This window comes from Typopeltis vanoorti, chromosome 12 (assembly GCF_054136105.1).
Source record: "Typopeltis vanoorti isolate ZY-2024b chromosome 12, IOZ_Tvanoo_1.0, whole genome shotgun sequence".
In the NCBI taxonomy this organism is placed as follows: Eukaryota; Metazoa; Arthropoda; class Arachnida; order Uropygi; family Thelyphonidae; genus Typopeltis; species Typopeltis vanoorti.
In genome coordinates this window covers 105,769,030-105,792,768 of record NC_143560.1, presented here as the reverse complement: position 1 = coordinate 105,792,768, position 23,739 = coordinate 105,769,030, and the positions used below count along the sequence as shown (strand labels likewise).

The 23,739-nt window shown below is 34.8% G+C and overlaps 1 protein-coding gene across 1 annotated transcript in view; it reads left to right on the top strand.

Annotated features, from left to right (window-relative positions):
- LOC150101107 (laminin subunit alpha lam-3-like) overlaps positions 1 to 23,739 on the top strand; it is a 789,889-nt gene that overhangs the window by 458,616 nt on the left and 307,534 nt on the right. Inside the window, exons 33-36 of the mRNA XM_090402236.1 lie at positions 8,273 to 8,356; positions 8,475 to 8,668; positions 11,556 to 11,698; positions 22,055 to 22,162. Coding sequence (XP_090258362.1) covers positions 8,273 to 8,356; positions 8,475 to 8,668; positions 11,556 to 11,698; positions 22,055 to 22,162 — 529 coding nt within the window. The remainder of the gene's footprint in view (positions 1 to 8,272; positions 8,357 to 8,474; positions 8,669 to 11,555; positions 11,699 to 22,054; positions 22,163 to 23,739) is intronic.

Below are 23,739 nucleotides of genomic sequence, written 5' to 3'. Positions count from 1 at the left end.
TAATAAATGCATTTACATCCCTAATATTTAAATGACTGGGACAAATGTTTGTATTTCTATTGCTAAACTTTTTTTTTTTTTTTCTCAAATGTGTGGAAAGGCTTATGTGTTTGCTGTGTATGTTAATTTATTTTCACGGTATAGATAACAACACATAATGATAAGAAAATAATTAATATTTATTAACTTATTTGCTGATATTATATCCAGCATCTTTCAGAGCACAAAAAGAGTTTGTCACATTATGTGAAACAACAATTTGATATAGCAGTGGGACTAGTTTAAAAAATTGTAACAGGCAACACAAGGGACTAAACTCCTAATTAGGCACCATCTATGTTGGAAAAAGAGAGACAGCAAGTATTAATTGGATCTTAAAATGACTGCCTCCCAGATTTTTGGTAGATTTAATATATAATATAAATCAAGGATTTCAATTAACTATACATTTGTAAATAGGGAAGCAGTATCAAAACACCTTTTTAAGATATGGTTTTCTTGGGGTGCTTAAGGGTCAAAGCTATATAACTGAGAGGAGACCACCACATAGCCTTTAAAGGAATGTGGAGAACCAACCAGGGCTTCTGACCTAATGTCTAGTCCTCACTTTCGCATGGTGCACCCTGTTGGGTATCTACCTGGATATTGAACGAGCGAGGATTGGCTGCCAATTTGGGATTCAGCCGACCAAATTGTATTCTTATTGGCTTAAACCAAAATACAAAATGATGGTACAACATGACAAAATTTCATGCCAGCTGGGGCATCTCCCGGTCAAACAAGGGGCCCCCCCCCCCCGTTGTTTTTGCCAGAGAAACGCCAAAGCATCTTCTCCACAGATAAAAAAAATAGACACAATTACAACCTCCAAATCAAAATATCATCATCAAATTCCTGCCATGTACCCTCAAGGGGTGTACAGGATATGATAGTACTACATGAAAAATTTACATCATTACTAACTTCCTATCTACAATTTTCCTCCAAATCACTCTGTTACTTGTCAAGACTCCAACATTATCAGATAGTACATTTTTATGATCTGAGGCATTTTGTACTGTACCAATCCACCTGTATCTTGGTCTTCCTCTGGGTCATTTTCTGCCAATCTGGCAGAGAACACTTCTTTTGCTAATCTTTCCTCGCCCATTCTGTTTAAGTAACCATATTACCTGAGATTAGGTGATATGGTTACTTAATATGGTGATATGGTTACTTGATATTGTCAGCATCCAGGAATGTGTTAGCAGAGCTAACACATTCCTGGATGCTGACAATATCAAGTTCTTTCCTAATATCCTCGTTTTTAATATGATATTGCCATTGACGCCATCTGTTCTTGCCTCTAATCTTTCTCAGAACTCTCATATCTGTGGTCTCTAGTCTTTGGTCAAGTGTTTTACTTCTGACCCAGCTCTCAGATCCATAAGTTAAAACTGGTTTGAACACTGTCTTGTATACAGCTAATTTAGTCCGACTAATTTCTCTCTTATTCCATATGAATTTATTCAATTGACTTCCTACCATACCAGCTTTGTTGATTCTGTTGTCTATTTCCATATTTAATTTACCATCTTCACAAAAAATCGTGCCTAAGTAGCTGAAATGTTTTACTTTTTCCACAGGTTCCCCATTCAAATCACAGTTGACATTTTCAACGATTCTACCTATTTTCATTGTCTTTGTCTTTTTATTGCTGACCTTCATACCATATCTATTACAACAGTTATTCAATTCAGTCAGTGAATCTTGCAGACTAGTAGCGGATTTATTTAGAAGTATAACATTGTCCGCATAAAGCAAAGAGCTGACATTAACATCTCCAATTTTGATATCATGTTTAATACCACTTTCCTTCATAATGCGATCCATATAGATAATGAATAACAGAGGAGGGGAGGGGGGAAGGATAATGTATATCCTTGTCTCACACCAGATTTAACATTAAACCATCTTCCTGTACTTCCTTCAATTCTAACTGCTGATTTACAACTCAAATAAAGACTAAGTATTGCTTGATATAATGCCCCATTGACACCATATAACTGTAGTGTATTGAATAGCTTCTCTCTTGGCACCTTTTCATATGCCTTTTCCAAATCGACAAAACTTAAATACAGATCTTTGTTATATTCCCATGATTTCTCCACTATTTGTCGTAAAGTGAAGATGTGATCCTGACAGCCTCTATTTGACCTGAATCCAGCTTGTTCTTCACCAAGCTTTTCTTCCACAATTCTTGTCAAACATTTCTGAAATATACTTGCATATATCTTACCAGGAACACTCAGTAGGGAAATACCTCTCTAATTCTCACATTCAGTTTTATTTCCCTTTTTATATATGGGTATGATTATAGCAGAGCTCTAATCATTGGGAATTCGTCCCTCTGTCCAAGCATTCTGAACTATGCAGTGCAGCCACTGTAAGACATTTATAACACCATACTTCAGCATTTCTGGTCTAATATCATCTACGCCTTTCCACATTTCAAGCCTTTGATGGCTTTTTCTACTTCAAGTATAGATATGTATTCCTGATTGTATGCCTGGTCAGTATTTTTTACCACTGTGATGTCCACACTGCTTGTTTCATTTACCAGTTTTTCAAAGTAATTACTCCATACTTCAAGGATATCTTTTTCTCCTGTTTTCATGTCACCTTCATGATCTCTAACTCCTTTTACAGCACCATTTCCTCCATTTCTAAGCTTCTTCAACAACCTCCAGAATATCTTACCACAATGACACAATGAAAAAGGAAAAGTTGGTCCTTGTTAGGGATCTAAATAGCAGAGTAGGAAATGATTGTAAGATATACAAAAATATTTTGGGAAAATTTGCAGAAAAGAGCAAAGCTAATAATAATGGCAAATATTTGTTGGATTTCTGCTCAGGACATGGACTGGTTATTACTAACACCATGTACCAACATAAAAATGTGCACAAATTCACATGGAGAGAAGAGGCAAGGAATAAGAAAAGTCTCATTGACTACATTATTGTTGACAGCGATGTTTTCTCCCTGGTGCAGGACACCAGAGTGTACAGAGGATTTGAAATTGGAAGTGATCACTATTTAGTCTTGAACAGGATAAAATTGAATTTCATATTGAAAAGAATAACAGGTAAGAAAGTTTTAAAGCGAATAAAGGTTGAGCAGCTCTCAGATGTGAACTGTAGACTAAAATACACAAAAATTATTGAAGAAAAAATGAAAGAGTTCGAGAACAAGAACCAAACCTTGAAGAAAACACTGATTGATTCAGCCAGAGAGGCATGTGGTGATGTTGTCTGCAAGGATAGAAAAATTAGAACTCCATGGTGGACACAGGAAGTTAAAGAGGCAGTAAAGGAAAAAAAGAAAGCATATCAAAACTTAGTTCCTGGCAAATAAGTCAGCTTGTGCTCTTAAAGAACACAGAGACAAATGTAAGAAAGCTAAACACTGTGTAAAACTAGCTAAACAAAAATCATGGGAGGACTTTGGCAAGAACATAGAAAATAAATATCAAGAAGGTGGCAAAATATTTTGGAGGTTATTGAAGAAGCTTAGAAATGGAGGAAATAGTGCTGTAAAAGGAGTTAGAGATGATGATAAACGTGATATGAAAACAGGAGAAAAAGATATCCTTGAAGTATGAAGTAATTACTTTGAAAAATGTAATTATTTATTTATTTATTTATTTAATTATTTATTTTAATTATTTAATAATTTTAATTTAATTACCTTTCAGGCGCAAACAAAGTTTGCACCTGAAAGTATCTTCAGGACTGGGGTAAGGTGGTGCAACACCAGGCGACTCTTTGCAAAGGTGGAGCAAGCTACCAACTCTCCTATCTCAGTATCTCCCATAATGCAAATTGCTCCACCTTTGCAAGGAGTCGTCCTGGTGTTGCACTACCTTACTCCAGTCCTGAAGATACTTTCAGCGCAAACTTTGTTTGCTCACACTTGGATAAAGGATTAAACTAAATTTATTATATTCTAATCAAGTGAAAAATAAATTTTCAACAGCTTTCTCTAAATCCAGAGTAATTTATTAAAAAGATGGCACACCATTTGGCAGCTCCTATAGGTAGAGATGACCTTGCTAATGCTTCTGGCTGGTATCTCCACTTGGGCCTGGCTCCCACTGAAGAGACCTCAATAAAGATCGAAACTAGTCTGGGTAGTGGACCTTCCCTTAATGCATAACATTAGACATATCCACAAGGAGATGTGTTTTGCATTTGGGAGATACTGAGATAGGAGTGTTGGTAGCTTGCTCCACCTTTGCAAGGAGTCATCCTGGTGTTGTACAACCTACCCCAGTCCTGAAGATACTTTCAGGCGCAAACTTTGTTTGCTCACATTTGGATAAAGGATTAAACTAAATTTATTATAAGTGTTCTCTGCCAGGTTGGCAGGAAAATGACCCAGAGGAAGACCAAGATATAGTTGGATTGATATGGTACAAAGTGCCTTAGATGATAGAAATATAAGATCTGGTAATGATGTTGGAGTTCTGACAAGTAACAGACTGATTTGGAGCAAAATTGTAGATAGGAAGTTAGTAATGAGGTAAATTTTTCATGAAGTACTATTATATCCTGTACATCCCCCTGAGGGTACATGTCAGGAATTTGATGATGATGATGATGAAAGGCATTTTCATAAAATCTGTAAAATCCAGATGAGTCTTCAAATTAAATGCCAGCAAGATAGTTCACAAAACATGAGTTTTTCTCAAAAGTTCTACTGAAAAAAGTTTCAACTGGTATTCATTAAATATTGATGAATTTCCAAAAATGTTTTTGCCCAGTGCAGAAAGGGCATAATATATGGTCAAGCAAACTCTCATCTGATGTGCAATAATGACCGTGAATGAGTTCAAGGTGAGGTATGATAGATACTGTGTGAATGTCAAATAGTTGTTCTTGACATGATGTTAGGGCCTCCCTCGATGAGTCTGTTGACTCCTTTGAGTTGCCCTGAATAATAATAGTAATAATATATGGTCTTTTTAGTCCTCTCTCCACATGATAAGTAGAAGAACCTAGAGTATAATGTGAAGTGAGGGTTGAAGAAGTAGGAACGTATTGGCATTTTCTTGAAAATTTAGAGATTTGGGAGCACATTTTGAGGAAGCTGTTTCAGAGTATGGAAGAAGATGGAATAATGAGGAAAGGAGAAGAAGTTTAGTGCATTTGTAGTTACACTGTAAAAGGATGGTTGTTGTGTAGAGGCTTAAGTGCTGTTAGGACATTATGTTGGAGGTTTAATGGATTTTTTACAACACTCAAAAAGAATTAAAATAGAATTTAATACTTCCTATATTTTGTCCTAGTCACTAGGACGTCTACGGGATTACAAAAACAATTAATGTAACATGCACACAAAAACTTACAATACTAAGCGCAACCACGTGGGTGACACTAAAGTCCTATCTAGGTGGAGTGCCCTCTAAGGGCGGTAGTAGGTGGCCTGGAATGTAAGGTGGGACCTCTGGTGATGAGTGTTTCCCAAATCTTCGGAAGCTTAATGCAACCGTATTTGTTAAGATTTGGTTGGTTTTTGAGAGCTGCTGCTGCTTCTAAGAAAAGTCTCTCTTTCTTGAATTTGCTGTGGTGGAGCATGGTGGTTTTCTTCCATGATACTCTGTGGGTGGTGTCCAAAACATGGTCAGCCAAGCCTGAATGGCCATAGTTGTGTTTAACGATGTACGACTTGTGTTCCTCCAGGTGGATGGATGCTGATAAAAAACATAAAAAAGTATAACCTACACACAGCATATAAGCCCTACCGCAAACTTGCTACCCTTATCCGTTCTACGAAAGATCAGCTCCCTCCTCTCTCTCTGCCTGGAGTTTACAAAGTACCCTGTTCCTGTAAGCTTGCGTACTTTGGACAGACAGGCAGATCAGCATCCATCCGCCTGGAGGAACACAAGTCGTACATCGTTAAACTCTGTCACGTGGTCACAACTTCATCATTGCTCCTAGGAAATTACCAACTGAGGAATTCATGATCCAGATTGAACACGGGATTCGCCACCTTTCAAACCACATCGCTAACGATATTAGTTGGATGCAGCCTGTGTTCTCACGAAAGCAAAACCACCAAAAACCAACATATCCATTAGTGAATACAAGTCACTACAAGAATTGAAGAAAAACAAAGAAATAGTTATCACCAAAGCAGATAAGGGGAATGCCACTGTGGTACTCAATCATAATGACTACACAGGTAAGCTTAAGGCTTTACTATTAGATCGAGCTGCCTACCTCCCCATTGAATACAATCCCACCAACTCAAAAATTAGAAAACTCCATAGGCTCCTGAAGAAGGTTACTTAAGTGGAGATTGCTAACAGACTAAAACCATATAACTCTAGACCCCCCCCCCCCCATATATATGGGCTCCCAAAAATACACAAAGAAAATGTGCCATTACATCCCATACTGGATGGCATTGATTCCCCCACTTACAAACTAGGTAAGTATTTAGCTAAAGTGCTCTCACACTATACTGGCAATACACCATCACACATAAAAAAACTCAGCCCACTTCAAAGCCAGTATAGAAAACCTTACACTCCAACATAATGACATAATGGTCAGTTTTGATGTCTCCTCCTTATTAACAAATGTCCCACTCAAAGAATCCTTAGAGCTAATCCAAGCTAAATTTCTTCCCGATATCACAGCCCTATTTCAGTTCATAATGAACTCAGGCTATTTTGTTTGGCAAGGAAAATTCTACAAACAAATAGAGGGGACAGCCATGGATTCTCCACTCTCCCCACCCTTGGCCAACTTTTATATGGAGACTTTTGAAGAGAAAGCCTTAAACTTTGCCCCACAAAAACCAGCCATTTGGCTTCGCTAATGTTGTTGATGTGTTTGCTATTTGGCCACATGGCTCCGATGCACTCCTCCCCTTCCTAACACACTTAAACAACCAACACCCTGGAAAAAGAGAAAAACAATAGCCTCCCCTTTGACACACTAGCCACCTGCCAACCTGACGGAACCTTGGTTTTCTCAGTTTATAGAAAACCCACCCATACAGGCAGATACATTCACCAACAACCCCCCCCCACACACAACAATATGGAGTTATTAAGATGCTATTCAACAGAGCAAAACTTATCTGTTCCAATGATCAAGCCCTAACCACTGAACTAAATCACATCCTTAACACTTTCTCAGCCAATGGTTAACCCCCCCCCCCCCCCACACACAAAAAAAAAAAAAAAAAAAAAAAAAAAAAAAAAAAAAAAAAAAAAAATCCAAAAAATACTTAAACCAGTTATCCACTTCCACCCCTTCACAAAAAAGATTACTCTAAATCCATCACCATCCCCTACATCCGAGGCACCTCAGAAAAAATCAACAAAATCCTAAAAAAACATGACTTAACTGCCTGTTACAGACCATACAAAAAATTGGCATTTCTTATCTGCTCCACTAAAGACCAACCACTTCCCCTAGACCTACCTGGTGTATACCAGCTCCCTTGCAGCTGTAAATTGTCCTACTTTGGCCAAACAGGCAGGACAGCAAATATCAGAATCTCAGAACACAAGGATTACATCCGATTTCACCAGTACAGCCACTCAGGCTTGCAGACCATGCTCTGGATACCCACCACAGAATAAGGTGGAAGAAAGCCACAGTAATACACCGCAGCAAGTTCAAATATGAAAGACTATTCATGGAATCAGCCTCAGCCCTTAGGAACATGCCAAATCTCAACAAATTTGGGAAACATATATCAGAAGAACTTCAACCCAAAGGCCAATAACTACCAATATAGCCCGTGAGGTGGCACCATCAGGACTTTAGGAAAATGGTAGCTTCCTCGCTTCTTTTCTCATTTGCTGTTATGTAGTACTTGCGTGCACCTGTTCTTTATTTTAAGTTCCCAAGAAGATGGCAACTTGACGTTGCCGAAATATTGGAAAGTATTTATTAAAGTTGTTTTAATTTATATTTCTAGTGTATGCTGTCAATTCCTTAATTATAAGTTATCATGTTTAACCAGCGTATAAGCTTTTCAACAAGAAGTATATATCAAAAACATAAACTAAGGGAGCTATCACTATAATTTCTCTTCTCCACTCTTCACTTTACCTCTGCAGCAATCTTTCAACTTGTTATTTTTTCAAAACCAATCAATTCCTTTTATTTCCTTGTTATTGTTTATACTTATGAAAATTATAAACATTGTTTTCTGATATTATTGTTTCTTTTCTCCCTAATTTACTGTAATTTGTGTATGGTTTCAGCTTTAGTGATACATGTCGCACTGATGGAATAGATTATGTGTGCATTGATTGCCAAACAGGGTATTCTGGTAGACATTGTGAAAGGTAAGGATGAATTCTTTAAATTGTTTCTTCCTATAAAATAATCATATGCTTTCTATACATGCATATAACTGTGAATTTAATTCATATTTTTTATATAAATTTTCCATTCATTCTTTAGATGTGCAGATGGTTATTATGGCAATCCAGCAGTACAGGGAGGCAGCTGTCAGCCTTGCAACTGTAATCCGTATGGATCACATGGCAGAGGTTGTAATCAACTAACTGGCCAATGTTCTTGTAGAGAGGGAATTAGTGGAAGAGACTGTACTGTATGTAGACATGGATTTATTCTCACAGAGTATGGCTGCAAATGTAAGGATTTTATCTCTAATGGAGTAATATTATTAAGAATATAATTATATTATATTCTTAATTATATTATATTATATTATATTGTATATATATTTGATATATACATACATGTCAAAAGAACAACTTCCTCATATATAGTTACCAAAGTCTTCTACTCTTGATAGTATCGAGAGTAGAAGACCAGTTATATTCTCGTAGACAGGCTTATACATTGGTTATGCATTACTAAATCACTTAAGGAATTGACAACATAGATACGAATATAAATTAAATTACACTTTAATAAATATTTCCAATATTTATTAAAGACACTTCGTTAAAGACACTCTTTAACGAAGTGTCTCTAACGAACCAGTATGATTGTAGTATAGCTTGTTTCTTGTGTATATTTGTACGCTCCAGAAGATGACCTTAACATAAAGGTCGAAACGTCGAATTGTAAAAATTTTAGTAATAGTAAACTAAAGTTTTTATTCAAACACGGTAGTTGTCTCCATAATTTCCAAAAATGCATTCGGATCACTGTGCAAGCCTAAAAGAAAGGTTTCCAACACTTTGATCACAGCTGCAGATATAGACTAGTCTATAATTGGAAACTTATGTTCTCAAACCATGCTTTTGGACAGATATTATTTGCCTTCTTTCCACCCCTAAAGAACCTTCTCCACTGCTGGGGAAGGTTTCATATTTTTCATATGCAAGACTTATTTTAATTGACAACATTACATCATCCTAATTGCACAGGATTTTTTCAGGTGTAAGCATACAAACTACTAAACTAGTAAGCAAAACAGCAAGGACTAACCAAGGTGGCAACTGTTATGCAGAGATCGATATTATTTTAAAATATTTCTAATTGTTCAAATGTTGTGCATGCTTATGTATTCACAAGAACATGTTTGTCTAATGAAGGCTACGATGTACTCAGACAAGTTAATACTTGAGTTAATATTTAGATGTTTAGGATCTAATGCTATTTCCAAAGGCTCTCAGATTTTTCTCTTCATTGTATCATAGCAATGATGTAATAGTTCAGATTTATTATTATTATGTGGATACCTCCATGGAGTCCGAAGACTCATCCCAGGAGATCCAAACTATCCACACAATTTATCATACCTCTCCTTGAACCCATTAACAGATAAAGCACTCGCAACTCACTGTGGCAACCCGTTCCACTCATTCACAACTCTCCAAGCAAAAAATCTAGTCCTCACTCATCTACTTAACCACACATTTATTCAACATTTCAGGGATGATCCCTTGTTCTGGACCCTCCAGCCAAGTGCTGAAATATTTCCTCTGTACCAATCCTATAAAATCCTTTAAGTGACATAAATGTTTCTATCATATCTCCTCTTTTTTCCTCCTATCACCAACTTCTGCAATCCACACCTTCGATCTGTCTTCATACAGAACATTTCACAGACCACTCGCCATCTTGGTCACTCAACTCTGAATCTGCTCCATCGCTTCCTCATCCACAAGAAATCCAGGAAACCAGACTTGAGCCCAGTAATCCAGATGTGGGTGTATATTGAGGCCTTATAAAGAGGATTAACAACTTCCTTATCTCTACATGTTAATGTGTTCTTCAATAGATAAGTAATCTTATGGACTACCTTAACAATTTGTCCTCTAAACTTTAATGCTGTCTCCCACTACCCCTAAATCTCTAGCTTCATCTATTTTCTGGAGTACAGTGCCATCAATGTGATGCATAGCTTGTAATATATTTATCCCAAAATTCATAACTTTACATTTCTCCACATTAAACTGGTGCCCATTATCTTTTGGAATACAGACAGCCTATTTAAATCATCCTTCAAGTGCTCCACATTGCCTTGATTAACTATTACTCTACCTAATTTTGCATCAGCAAACAACTGGATATTTCCTATATCATTTATGTACAAATTAAACAGTAGTGGTCCCAGCACTGAACCTTGCAGCACACCACTAGTGATCTGTTTTCATCTCAATTCTGCCCCTCCATATACCACTTTTTGATATCCGTCCAGCAGCCACCCTCTTATTCATTTAACTAGTATCGTATCCATCCCATGTGTTCTAATTTTCTTAACAGAGTTCCATATGGTATTCTGACAGGTGCCTTTGTAAAACCCAGCAGAATCATTGTGTAGCCATCTCGCCTCTGAATCTTCTCCATCACTTCATCTTCTTCACCACTTCCTAACCCACATTCACTCTTTTCATTTATTTTATCCATCTCTGCTGTTACTCTATTATAAAAAGATAGTAAATACTTCATTTATCTCATAAAACTGATGTCTCGTTTGTGAAGCATTTTGTAAGTCAGCTGAAGAGAGCACATGTGATTATGAATTATATATATAACCATAAAGAAGAACTTTTTCCTTCTAACATAATGTTAGTTTCTCTAGAAAGTACACATAATAATTCTTTGTGTGCCTAACTGATGGCAAACTGGAAGTATGGGATAATTTGTTGCATCCCATCCACGGGCGAGTACAGAAGAACACAATTTGTGTTCTGTCCATCATGAAAGTGTTAAATGAAAACCTAATTTATATTGCTTATATGGAACTATGTTAATTTTTAGTGTCAAGAAAGTCAATATTTAGGTGATTTTTATCATCCAATGTATGTAGTAGTATCTAGAACAGGATTCCCAGCTTATATATAACCTTTAGACTGACTATCTTAAAGAAAAGTATAAAGTAATTTTAATCTATTGTGATTTGAAGATTTTATTTAATCTCAAAAGACAGAATCTTATATTATAAAGAATTTATGATTAACTTGATAATACATTGCTTTTAAATTACTTTTACATTTCTGCTTACTATAGAAATGCATTTTTGTTATGAATTTGCAAATTATTTATGCAGATTTTTATATTTAGCATGTGATGATGAGTGTACTGGTACACTGCTCATGGAAGTATATCAGCTGCAGCGTAAAGTTGAAGATACAAATTTAACAGATGCACCTGTTCTTCCTTGGAGATATTTATATACTATTGAAAATGCAACAAATGCATTAAGAGTAAGTGAATTAGCATATTTCTTTATTCTCTCTCCCACTCTCTCTTGTATGTATGTGTGTGTCTATGTATATATCTATCTATCTATAAATATATATATACTATTGAAAATGCAACAATTGCATTAAGAGTAAGTGAATTAGCATATCTTTGTTATTCTCTCTCTCTCTCTCTCCCACTCTCTTGTGTATATACCTCTGTTAATGTAGATCGAATTTTCACAGATTCAAACTTTGACCCAATGTTTTTTTTTTTTTTTTTTTTTTTTTTTTTTTTTTTTTTTTTTTTTTTTGCACATCCAGCATGCCTAGGAAGAGTCAGGAAGAATCTAGTAAAATGACTGCTGAGCAAGAGTGAGCTGATGATGTTCATGTGATCTGCACATGACATTCAAGCTTCTTGTTAATCTTGTTGCTGCTGACTTGATGTTAAATTAAGTGCTCGTGGATTTGATTTATTATAAATTCATTTTAATACACTTCATACAAATTGTAAATTACTAGTAGATTATGAGACTAAATTAATAAAAATATTAATATCAAGAATACTCAGCCATCAATATTGAGTCACATTCAGATGATTTACCACATCACTAATTAGAAAAGTTTGATGAAGGTAAAGATGGTGATGATCATGACCCTGTGGAGGATAACCAGCCCTCTGAATTTGCAAAATTTGTCTAGGTTTTCATTAGTCTGCAGGCATTTAATAATAATAACAACCATGCTATTATTATTTCTCTATTCAGTCATGAAACATCATAATGAAATCTCTAGCTGGCAAATGAGTCCAATTTGGGCCTTATCCAAAGGCCAAGGAAATGACTAGATATCGTGCAATATATGAGATGTCCTTAAGTGCCATTTTTTTTGTAGTTGAGATGATGTTATATCTGAGAGGCTAAGCTTCTCCAGATGTTTCATAAATACACTTGATATTGCTCCAAGTGATCATATGACATTTGAAACTTTGCCCTTTTTGTCCAACCTGCTAAATTTCAGTGTCCAAATCTCCATACTTGGTTAGTTTTCCCCCTGGTATTGCCTCATCAATAGACCACATGTTATTGTTAGATTACATTATTCTTATTATTGAACTGAATGTGCATCATACTTAAATAGCCCAAAAAAGTTATGTTAAGCAATATTATTATTATTTATATGGATATTCCATGAAGCCAGAAGACTCATTGCAGGAGACCCACACTATTCATTAACACAATACCTACCATACATCTCCTTAATTCACATTTGGGACACTTACAACTACCTCTGGCAATCCATTCTACTATGCATTCACCACTCTCCAAGTAAAGAATGAAGTCTGCATCCTTACTAACCACACTCGTAGACAACTTCCAAGTACAATCCTTTGTTTTTCTCTACTCCCCATGTATTGAAAAATTTCTTTTATGTCAATCTTATAGAATCCCTATAGTAACTTTTATGTTTCTATCATATCCCCTCTTCTCTGCCTGTCAGCCAAACTCTGCAACCCACACACTTTTCTATTTTCATAAGGTACATTCCACAGACCTATCGCAAGCTTGGTCATTCATTTCTGAATCATCTCCACCAACTTCTGGTCCCTTAGAAAAGTAGGTGACCAAATCTGTGCACAGTAGTCGATTTTGACCAAATCATAGCCTTATAAAGAGGGATAATAATCTCCCTATCTTTACTTGCCCATGTGTTCTTCAACATCCAAGTAATCCTCTGAGCCATTTTGCCACCGCTTGCAATATGTCCTCTGAATTTCAAGTCTCTATCCACCATCATCACCAGATACCTAACTTCCTGTAAACTAGTACTACCAATATGAGATGAAGTATATAATCTTTTCATTCTAAAGTGCATTATCTTACATAATATAACATTAAACTGACAACCATTGTCCTTTACCCACACTGCCAATTTAAATCATTCTGCATGATATCTGTCATCTTTATCAACTATTGCCCTCTCAATTTTGTGTCATCAGCAAATCACTGAATATCCTCCCCCCACCCCTCAAAGAGTAATGGTCCTGGTAATTAAAGAGTAATGGCACTGAGGCACTCCACTAGTCACCCTCATTTGCCTTAATTCTACTCCACCATACACTCCTCCCAACCATGCCACTACCCTCATATTTATTCCCATTTGCTCCAACTTATATAATAATTTTCCATGTGGTATTCTGTCAAATGCCTTTGCAAAGTTCAGAATGTCACTGTATAGCCATTTCCTTTTTCCACTTCCACTGTCCCATTATTATAAAATGTGAATAAATTACTGAGGCAGGACCTCCCTTTTGCAAAGCCATGCTGCCCCCCCCCCCCCCATAGAGTATCATATTCTTATCCACCCATTCCTGAATTTTACTTTTAACCAACTTTTCCAATACTTTAACCACCACTCCAGAGATACTAATTGGTTTGTACTTTGGAGCCACCTTTATGCACAAGCTGACATACCATCCAGGCTCACTGCTGTGTTCACATTGATATTTTTCAATATACTGAGTACCTCCAGTTCATCTACCTCAATTCTCACATCAGTCTGTCACATTGGTAATTGCAGTCACCACCTGGATGATATATCCTTGCAAAGTGATCACTTATTAACCGAACTATTTCTTATGCTTCTGTCTCTCTCCCACCATCAGCACTGAGTAAAGTTATCTTTCCATAATCATTCTTTCTCTTACTTGCTATGCAGCAAAAATCCTCCTTTGGATTTACTTAGCTTGGCCTGCTTATCTAATTTTCTCTCAAAATCTGATTTAGCCTTCCTTACCATACTCGTTACTTTTCTTGCTTATGATTTAATGCTCATGAGCATGCTGATCACCTTTTTGTTTATGACAGGGTTAAAAATAATATTTTTTTTTATAATATAAGAGTGTTAAATAAGACAGGTGCTGAGAGAAAAGTGGTAGAAAATAAAGAATGCAATCAGAAGTCATATTAATACTTGAACTGTAAAATTATAATTACTCATTGACTAATTATAATTTGCACTGCATAATTCAAAAGCATGTTCAGAAAGTCAAAATGCAAATGATTGGAAAAGAACTCTCATAGTACCAATATTTTTTAAAAAAAAGGACATAACACTAAATGTGAGAATTACAGAGGACATTCCCTATGTAGTGTTCCAGGTCATATTTGTGCAAGTGTGCTTCAGAACATGCTAAGAAAATTGTGGAAGAAAAACTTGGAAAAGAAGAAACTAGGTTCAGGCCAAATAGGAGTTGTTAGGATCTGTTTTTCACTTTACAATAAATGTTTGATAAATCTGGAAATGGCACATGACAAGGACAAGGTGCCTAGAGAAAATCCGTTCAAAATTTTATAATACAAATGACATTATATTGAGAAATATATAGTCTGTATTTTGAATGCAAACGATCAGTTAGAATTCAAGGAAATACAAGAAGATATTTTGATATAAAATCAAACCATCTTCCTAAGTCTCAAATTAAAGGAAAATGGCTGATGTCCACTCTTTACTTTATGCACATGATATTGTACTCCTAAACAAATTCAGTATGAGTCTACAGAATTCCTTATGTAAATTGAATAATTGCTATAACAAATTTGGTATGAAAATCTGCTTTAAAAAAAAAATCAAAGACTGAAAATGAACAAGACATTGAAAACATCAGCTGTTCTGAATTGCAGAACCTGTAGAGCAAGTGAAACATTTCTACTCTTTAGGCAAGGAAGTATATAAGACATTATTCAAAACATTTTAATTTATGGATCTGAGCTGGATTAGAAATGAAACACTTGATCGGAGACTGGAGACTACAAATATGAGAGTTCTGCAGAAAATTAGAGGAGTGAATAGATGGCATCAGTAGACCACAGAGACTGGAGACCACAAATATGAGAGTTCTGCAGAAAATTAGAGGAGTGAATAGATGGCATCAGTAGTAGAATCATATTAAAAATCAAGATATTGGTAAGAAATTTGTGAACAGAGCTAATCTCAAGTGGTATGGTCACTTAAACAGAATGGGAGAGAAAAGATTAGCAAAGTGGATGTTTGTTGCTAGGATGACAAGAAAAAAGATCTAGAGGAAGACAAAGATTTGGATGAATTGAGTCAGTTAGAAATGCCTTAGCATGACAAATATATAAGATATGATAATATTGATGTCCTTGCAGATAATAGACTAGTTTGGAGGAAAATTGTTAATAGGAAGTTAGCAACTATGTAATCTTTTTTCATGTATTCATGTAATACTGTCACAGCATTTTTTACACCCCTTAAGGATACATATCAGTGATTTTATGATGTTGATCATGAAGGGATGCAAGATTTCTTCTTTATCAGGATATTGCTTTAAAATAGTCATTCCACAGACCAAACACAGGATATAAATAAGACCAAGTGTAATTGGTAATACTTCCAAGTCAGTGAGCATATAATGTTGCTGTTATTCTGCCAGGTTTGCCTGTAGTAAGTTCAAATTGTGATATGCAAAATAGTTGTGGAGACCAGTTTACAAGTTGAAATTCTTCATAGCATGGCTTGATAAGAATCCATTACGTTTTTTAGAATTCATGTACCTATATTCCAACATGTGAATACAGTCACACTTCTCGGTCTTCCAGCTTCATTCACAAATATAAATGGTCTTACCTCCCATCTCATAGATGTTCCTTTCTTCTTCTTTCGTAGTCTGCAAAATGACACACACACAGATTCTTAACAGATACTGAAATTTCAGCTTCTTTGAGCACTACTCACCTCAGTTTTCCTATTTTTGCTCTTGTTGATTATTTTCATCTCAAAGATGATATCTATATACATGTTTCCTCAAATATACCATGTCAGAGAGTTTTCAACTTAGAATCTCCTTTTTCTTTCGATCTTCTATGGCTAAAAATCTCTTAACACCATTCTACCAGATTCATTTTTTGTCTCTGCCACCACTAATACCACCAGATTCTGAACGCTGATATCCTTTCTTTAAAAGTTGATTTTCTCCAGTCTAGGTTTACTAACAGTGAAGTCATTTCCTTGCTGATTTTAATATTCTGCAACTCCTACTGACTTTCCGTATTCTACTGCACAGATCGCGCAGGTACAAAGATTCTAACACGTGTGTTGTGTCTCCTTAAATTCTTCACTATGAATGCTGACCACCATGTAACCTTAAAAGAAAGGAAAGATGTTAAGGCATTCTCTATTACCAGTGATCTTACACAAGTTGTTCACACACTTACCAGATAATCTTAATGTTTCTCCAAACAGTCTAGATCTCCTACTTACTAGTGATCCTTCTATGTAAATTGTAGATGGTTTGTCTTCTAGTAATTCAGACCACAATTTAGTATTGATTTCTTCTTCCATGGAGCAACATTCACACAGTCACTTTCACCATATGTTGTCTGGCATTATAAAGTTGCCAAGTGGGTTGAGCTCTGTTATGTATATGCCTCATTTGCTTGGTTGCATTATTCATTAAAGATACCAAGAAATTTTATACTTGGTTTTAATCATTTTCCCAAGTAACCAAAAAAAGTTTTGCACGTGAAATATATGCATGTCTGAGCTACTTGTATATAGAGTCTAATGACTTCATATCACTTGCCTTAGTATGTATCCCATAATGCATGGGATACACACTTAAAAAATTCTTCTTAATATATGGTCCTGAAGGCATTTCTCCACTTATACTGAAGGTTTTGTGCTCCATACTTGATTTTTTTTCTACGTTTCCTTTTTATTTATTCTCTCCTATTCCATTGGTATCTATCCTGCAGTCTGAAAATTAGTCCGTATACAACCCATTTCTAAGCAGAGTGACAAATCAGAGTGAATCATCTAATTGCCATCCAGTTTCATTCATTTCATTTCTTTTTAAAGATGGAGTAAACCATTAACACTTCACGTGTAAACAGTCACCAATATGGATTCTTTCACAGTCAATCAATATAGGATCTTCTTGCTTATGTTACCCACCTTTGGGAAAAATGCCATGGAAAAGTTTGGGGAATCTGAAGTGTTCTTCATATCTCTAAAGCAATCAACTGATTTTGGCACAAAACCAATTGATTCCTTTAGAATTTAGAGCTTTGGGAAATATATAAAAATAATGAAGATTTATAGCCTAGCAAGTGATAGTAAAGATGATGAAATGGCAATATTTTATGAAGATGTCAAAAAAGCAATACATGAAGATAAATGTCAATATACCATAGTCACAGGAGATTTAAATTCTAAATTGGGAGTCAAGAGGAGCTATAATGAAACGTGTAGGAAAATATGGAGTTTGCTTTGGAATGAAGGGGGAGACAGGATGATCAACTTCCTGACTAACTTCGAAACTATGAATACCTTCTTCAAGAAGAGACCCAACAGAAGATGGACTTGGTTGATCCCAAATGGAACAACACAAAATTAAATAGATTTCATACTTTCTTCAAGTATTCATATCTTCAAGGATGTAGTGTTTTAAACCATATTGACATTACCTCTGATCACAGAATGGTGAGAGGTAAAATAGAAATATTTTCATCAGTGAAAGCTGAGAGAGTTGTATTGCAAAAAAGGAAAAATATTATAAAAGCTGAAACACTTTACACAAATAGTGATACCTTCAAGGTATTGGTGGAAAAGAAACATAAAGAAAATATACAAATGATATGAAATACAGGAATAAGCATTGACCAGGAAAAAGAAAAAATAAGAAACATTCTTATTGAATCAGCACAAAATTTAAAATAAAACAAAAGGAGCTGGATTGGGAAACTATCAGAAAAAAATAATAAACCTCATTGAAAAATGAAAACAGTTGACTGCAGAATATGGTCACTTAAACAGAATGGGAGAGGAAAGATTAGTGTTCTCTGCCAGGTTGGCAGGAAAATGACCCAGAAGAAGACCAAGATATAGGTGGATTGATATGGTACAAAGTGCCTTAAACGATAAAAATATAAGATCTGATAATGTTGGAGCCTTGACAAGTAACAGACTGATTTGGAGGGTACGTGTCAGGAATTTGATGATGATGATGATGAACACCAGAATGGAAGAAAATTATTTAGCAAACAAGACATCACAGAAGAAGTAAAAAATTTCTACATGAATCTATATAAAAGTGAAGATAGAACGAAAATTCCAGAATCAACAGAAAAAAATGAACTATGACAATAATACCTTTGATATATCTCCATTTAAACTCTTTGAAATTGAAAAAGCATTAAAACAAATGAAAAACAATAAAGCTGTCAGAGAAGATGGTTTAATTACAGAGATGATTGAAGAAGGTGGGATATTCTTAAACAAATGCATCAAAAATGGAGAAACATCCCAAATATGGAATAATGAAAACATTATTTTACTGCATAAAAAAGGAAGTAAATTAAAACTAGAAAATTTCAGACCTATTAGTTTGTTATTCCCATATTTATAAGCTTTTCACTAGAATTCTAACCATCTTCTCTGACAGCTTTATTGTTTTTCATTTGTTTTGATTAGTAACAAGACTTGATTCAATACAACCTTCTGAACAAGCTGGTTTCAGAGAACTTCAGTACATATTCAATTAATGCAATGAATACAACCTTCCTCTTCACATGGCCTTCATAGATTTTTTTTGAAAAAAACTTTTCATTGCATAAAAACATCAATAATAGAAGATCTTAGAAATTATGACATTGAAACACAATTTGACATAATATATTTATGAAAATACTACAGCAAATATCATTCTCAGCAAAATAAGCAAAAAATGTCACATAAATCAAGGAGATGCCATTTCTCCCAAACCATTTCACATAAACACTGGAACATGTAATGAGCAATTTAGAATGGTCCAATAAAGGAGTCAGTATTAGTGGAATTAAATTAAACAAACTAAGATTTTAAGTTAAGGGGATAATAAATCCCTCATTATTTTAAAGCCGGATAACTTAATTTACGCCACCGGAAAAAAAAAAAGTAGCCTCTTGGCTCTTTATCAAACTAAGATTTGTTTTTGATATTCTTATTATTACAAACAATATGATATGAAAGATTTAAAAGAAATGCTAGAAAAACTGATAACTAATTCACTAGAAATTGGATTAGATTTTAATTCTGAAAAAAAAACAAAATAATGACAAACTGTAAAGATATGATGAAATGCAGCATTATTTCAAAGATAAAATCAAAAATGAAGAAATATAAGAGCTAAAACAAAATTTTTAGATATTGGAGAAAATATACTTCAAAAGAAATGGATGGGACACATCACAGTAGAGAAATTGAAATAGTAGATGAGTATGTATACTTAGGAAAATTGTTAACAATGAAGAAACAAGGAGTCATGGAAGAAGTGAAAAGAAGAACAGCAATGGGATGGTCCATAGTGAAAAATTTATGGAGGCACAACACAAGTTAGAATAATTACTTTACTTATCATTAAGAAAGTAACATTCAACGTTTCAACCTCTGTATTGAGGTCATCATCAGAAAAAAATACATATATGTAGTGTACATGACAATACACTACACAGAAGTAAGATGAATGTAAATGCTTTTTAATCATTTACCCTAGCCTGACCTCTGGTGGGAAAAAAATAGACTAAATTAAACAATTTCTAAAATCCTCTTGTATTAAGATTTTCTTCTGTTTGCATTGTTCTGGATGCTTATACGGGTTATAGATGGGTCCTCCAAATTCTTGGAATAATTAATGCATCATTCTCGTTCATATTTAGATGATGTTTCAGCATTTCACAGGCTTCATTGAATTTTCTTTCAAACCAGATTTTGGTGCAGTGCAGGGACTTTGTGCCTTTCCAATCAATTCTATGACATGTTTGAAGTCTTACTGGCCTGTTTTACCATAGTGGAGGTATTTAATGTGCCATTTGTATTCATCTTTTCTTAATGATAAGTAAAATAATTATACTAATGTGTGTTGTCTCTGTAAATTCTTCACTATATATGTTAACCACTCTGTAACCTTAAAGAAGGAATGGAATGGTCAGCTTTTGGAAAATTAAAGAGATTTTTAAACAGCAAAATAAAATCTGAGAACAGCACAAGACTGTTCAATCAGTGTGTATTACCTGTTATGACATATGGAGCAGAAACCTGTCCAATCAAAAAGGAAATAATAGATAAAAGACAAAAAACAGAACATAAAGATGTCTGCTAAACATAAAATGCAAAGATAAAATGAAGAAATAAGAGCTAAAACAAAATTTTTAGACATTGGAGAAAACATACTTCTGAAGAAATTGAAATGGATGGGACACATTGTGATATGCAATAGATGGACAAAAGTTTTACTGGGGTGGCAGCCATATGAAGGAAAAAGATCTGTGGGAAGACCTGAAAGAAGATGGTTAGACGATATATAGAAAACAACTAGAATTCCCTGGCACCAACAAGTTCAGGATAGAAACAGATGCAGAGAATTGGAGGATACCCATAGCCAGAAGTTGCTATAATAAGGGTTAAAAGAAGAAGTTTCATACCCCCACCCACCCACTCACCCACTGTGGTATTAAAATATTATTGGTTGAACACCTTCTCATGGATGAAATTGCCAATTTAAAAAAAATAATAAAAACAAATCCATGCCACAGTGGTATATTGTCCATCATATCAGTCTATCCCATTTTGCATTCTTCTTATGATCTGGTAACATGTAATCATATGTTCTCCTGAATTTCATTTCTGCTGCAATAAATCTGTTTTTATCCTGATCTTTAAGAGTACACAGTTTGCTTTCACAATTAGAACAGGTGTCACTGATGTTTTATATGCTTTAATTTGGGTATATTGGTATACTTGTGAGATTTTAAACATTATTTTTTACTACCATAAATATGTTATAGGTTTTCAATTTTAATATTAATAATTTTTCTTCATTGTGCGATGTTATAACCAAGATTCTCAAAACTATTAGTTTCTTCGAGCATTTTGTTATTTATACAAATTTTATTTCTATTGTCTTCTTTTCTTCTGAAGGGCTGATGTTCATCTTTTCAGTATATGGCTTTTTTCACTACTGTTTCTCAGGGACATTAAAGTGAATCTTTGTAATCCAAAGTTAGCAAACTTATTTTACAGATTTTTGTTTCATTGTTTATATTTTTATGTTAATATCCTCTTTTTATGTTGATTCTATTTATTTAGCTTGTCATTTCAAGCACACACTTTTTAATTCTGTAACTGTGAATAGAATTTTAAAAAAAATGTCATTTGAATTCAACCAAATAGCATATGTGAACCAAATAAAACTATTTTGAAAACAAATACATTAAAAATTTATAAATCTGTTGATTTCAATAATCTTTCTTGGTATACATTAATATGATGTACTGCTCCTAATTAAATTTGATATTAAAAATGCAATTATTATTTCAGCCACCTGTAAATGAATATGAGAGGAAAGTTACACTAGGAAAACAGCTGGTGAACAACTTTACTTTTTATTTTGATTTGGAAACGAAGGCAGATCTTCTGTTTGTAAAGGTAATAGAAATACTATATTTCATTTTGTAACCTTGACTTTAGCTATTTTGATTAAATTATAGGGTTGATATAGCTCTCACATGATTGCGTTTTTATGATTACATAACAATTTTTTTTTAATTTTTATTCTTTTTTTTCTATGATTCTGATTTCATTATTGAAATGCTAGTATTGCTGTAATAATATGAATTTTCAACTTGTTTTACTCTATACTAATAATGTGTTCTTATTTAATAGTGTTGATGAAACAAAGAGAATGAGTTGAATAGATGAGTCCTATTAATGCTGGTTTTTTTTATGTGGATGATGACATGATAGAACATGAATGAATGAATATAATGTGTGTGTGTGTTCTTCCAGAAAACTGATGACTGAATGCTTTCATCTGGGTAGAATAGAACGAGATCTAAAAAGTAGGGGTATGATATGAGGAGATCTGAAAAGCAGATACAGTGGTGTCATTGGCAAATCGTTACCTCACCGAAGACTTAGGTTGAATGTACCAGAGAATACATTCAAACTTTCTCTGTGAAATAGTTAATCACAGTGGAAGATAGATCCCATCACTGTTCCTTCATCTTGTTTATATTTTGCAACTAAAATAGCAGGTGTGAATTACAGAATCAAAGAGTCTGATAACTGGGAAAACAAAGAATTTGTCCAGTTTATGGTAAAATGACTTTGAATAAGATTATCAGTATAAACATACAATAGCAATATTCCCTGAGTCTGTTCACAATTTGCTTGAACAATTGAGGGTTGTAGTCTTTGGGGAAAGCATAAGGGGGGGGGGGGGAGGAATAGTGTTCCAAAGGACAGAAAAAATGGATGATCATGATTCTAGTAGCAAGGCTTATACGTTGGTTAGACATAACTGGTAATTAGTTTACGGAATTAACAATGCATATAAAGTATATTAATTAAAGGTAACTTTAATGAATAACTTTTATATTTTGGCAACATCACGCTGCCATCTTCAGGAACATAAAGATATGGTATGTGCACGCAGGCACTCACAAAGCAAATGAGGAAGAAAGCAAGAAACTAATATTGTTCCTAAATTCGTAATGGTGCCCTCTGGCAGGCTAATTTGGTAGTCTTGGCAGTTGGGCTGAAGTTCTCATAATGTAAGTCTCCCAAATTTGGGGTAGTTTCATGCACCCAAATTTGTTGAGGTTAGGAACGTTTTTTAGAGCTGCTGAAGATTCTTTGAATAATCTTTCGTATTTAAACTTGCTGCGATGTATTATTTTTGTTTTCTTCCAACGAATTTTATGGTGGGTATCTAAGGCATGGTCTGCCAGCCCAGAGCGGCTGTACTGGTGAAACCAGATGTAGTCTCTGTGTTCTGAAATCCTGATATTTGTTGTTCTGCCTGTTTGGCCAAAGTAGGACAATTTGCAGCTGCAAGGGACCTGATATACACCAGGTAGGTCTAGGGGAAGCGGTTGGTCTTTGGTAGAGCAGATAAGAGATGCCAACTTTTTATATGGTCTGTAACAAGAAGTAAGGTCATATTATTTGAGGATATTGGTTATTTTCTCAGAGGTACCCTCGATGTAGGGAATGGTGATAGA